The sequence below is a fragment of the Corylus avellana genome, chromosome ca11, assembly GCF_901000735.1.
Source record: "Corylus avellana chromosome ca11, CavTom2PMs-1.0".
NCBI classification, from domain to species: Eukaryota; Viridiplantae; Streptophyta; class Magnoliopsida; order Fagales; family Betulaceae; genus Corylus; species Corylus avellana.
Genome location: NC_081551.1, coordinates 7,109,706 through 7,111,704, shown reverse-complemented (window position 1 = coordinate 7,111,704; position 1,999 = coordinate 7,109,706). Strand labels below are relative to the sequence as shown.

At 38.9% G+C, this 1,999-nt stretch overlaps 1 protein-coding gene across 1 annotated transcript; it reads right to left on the bottom strand.

Moving 5' to 3' along the window:
- Positions 1 to 202: 202 nt before the first annotated feature.
- LOC132166487 (G-type lectin S-receptor-like serine/threonine-protein kinase LECRK2) lies at positions 203 to 1,972 on the bottom strand. The gene has a single exon (XM_059577306.1). The coding sequence runs from the start codon at positions 1,954 to 1,956 to the stop codon at positions 313 to 315; it is 1,644 nt and encodes a 547-aa protein (XP_059433289.1). The 5' UTR covers positions 1,957 to 1,972; the 3' UTR covers positions 203 to 312.
- Between the last annotated feature and the right edge of the window lie 27 nt (positions 1,973 to 1,999).

Sequence of the window (1,999 nt, the reverse complement as noted above, 5' to 3'; positions counted from 1 at the left end):
TTTTTTTTTCCTTTATATTTCATTTTGAACTACATATATAGCAACAAATATATAACATGTTTCAATTTATAAGAACTAAATTTGGGCTTATGCTATTAAGTAAAACTATGGTTTAAAATGATCGTATAAACATTTGTCATTTTTGGTAGTTAATTTGTTAATTAAGAGAATAAAAAAACAGGCGCATAGCGCGGGCTCTAATTAAGCAAGTACATATAGTTGTCCATACATACAAGTGTTTGTTGACACATTCATACACTTGAATAGGATGGTTAATACAAACTTGGTAAAAAACTAAGAAGGATAATCATTTCATGAAACAACAAGGGAACCAACTGGAGAAGGAGGGATTGGAACATCCATTGTCCCTTCCAACATCAACATTACATTTTTCATTAAAGGACGTAAAGCTGGATCTTCTTGAATGCACCATAACCCCACTTTCACCATTCTTTCCAGAGTCATGAAGTCCACGTTTTCATCTTCAACAAGCTTGTCTAGCTCTCCAGCCATAAAGCAATCATAAACCCAACTAGAAAGAATTATCTCATCTGTCGTTGGAACATTTACTTTTATAATGCTTCTACAGCATACAATCTCCAAAAGCACAATACCAAAACTGTATGTATCTGCTTTTACTGATATCGTGGCGTTCTTTTTCCACTCAGGTGCCAAGTAGAAGTACCCAGCTGTCCGTTCGGCCTCCACAGTTGTTCTTGATTGATTTGGAAGTAATAGCTTTGCCAACCCAAAATCAGAGATCTTTGCTGTCCATGTATCATCCATAAGTATGTTTTGAGGCTTTATGTTGCAGTGGATGATATGGACTTCACACTCATCATGCAGATAGAGAATCCCTCTAGCCACATCCCGTGCAATTCTTACTCTATCTTTCCAAATGGGGCGCATCTTAGCCTTGAAGAGAAGATCCGCAAGTGAGCCATTGCTCATGTATTCATAAACAAGAAGCTTCCTAGAGCCCTCCATACAAAATCCAAGCAATCGAACCAAGTTTCTGTGATGAGTTCTTGCAATTGCTGTAATTTCAGCTCGAAATTCCCTTTGCCCTTCTTCCACGAATGTCTCTAGTCTTTTAACGGCAATAGTTTTGTTACCTCCAGATATAGTTCCTTTGTAAACAACTCCAAAAGAACCCTTACCTAACTCTTCCTTAAAGCCATCTGTTGCTTTCTCAAGCTCATTGTAAGAAAATGATCTCAAAGTAAACTCTTCAATCAATCCCAAATTTGCATTGTCAGAGAGAATTTTATACCTGTAAACTTGATGTCTGTATCTGACCAGAGTAAAGATGGCAAAAATGAAACAAAGGCATGAAATGGAACCCAAGGTTATGGCAAGAATCAAAATCAGACCTCTTTTGCTTTCGGTCAAGACTTTTTGGTCGACGGGTTTTTGAGGTGTTTTGATAGTTTCCCTAATCACCTTGATGAAAGCCGTAGCTGATATGTTTTTACTTACTCTACTATATCTAATTGGAAGTTGATATTTGGCGCAACCATCACCCGTGTATAATACGGCCGCACAATTGCAATCTTCCAAGCAAGATATGCTGCAATCTTCCTCCTTCATTTGTAGCACTGAGTAAGGATAATCATTCCACCACATGTTCTTTAAGGAAACGGTACTGCTGTTCAGCGTGGCTGGATCTTTACTGTGTCTGCAACCATTGTCATCGAAGTTCCTGTAGCAGCCGAGGAACTTATTGCTGGTGTTGACGAAATCAAATCCAGGAAAACAGTTGCATTGACCATTGTTGCCGACGCCTGAGCAGTAACTGTTCAATCCACAGAAACCGCTGACTTCACACTGGTTAGCCAACGACGACCATTCCATCAACAAACTTGATCTATTATCGTTCTCAAAGTGGTGTAAATACAATCTAAAGATCCCATCCGCATCAAGTGTTGCGCGGTGGATAATAGTTCCATTTTCCATGTCAGGATAGTGGCTACTTGCCAAAATGCGTACGCCCAAACGA

Excerpts from the sequence above, each read along its gene's own strand:
- LOC132166487 (XM_059577306.1), bottom strand. The coding sequence starts at position 1,956 with ATGGAAAATGGAACTATTATCCACCGCGCAACACTTGATGCGGATGGG.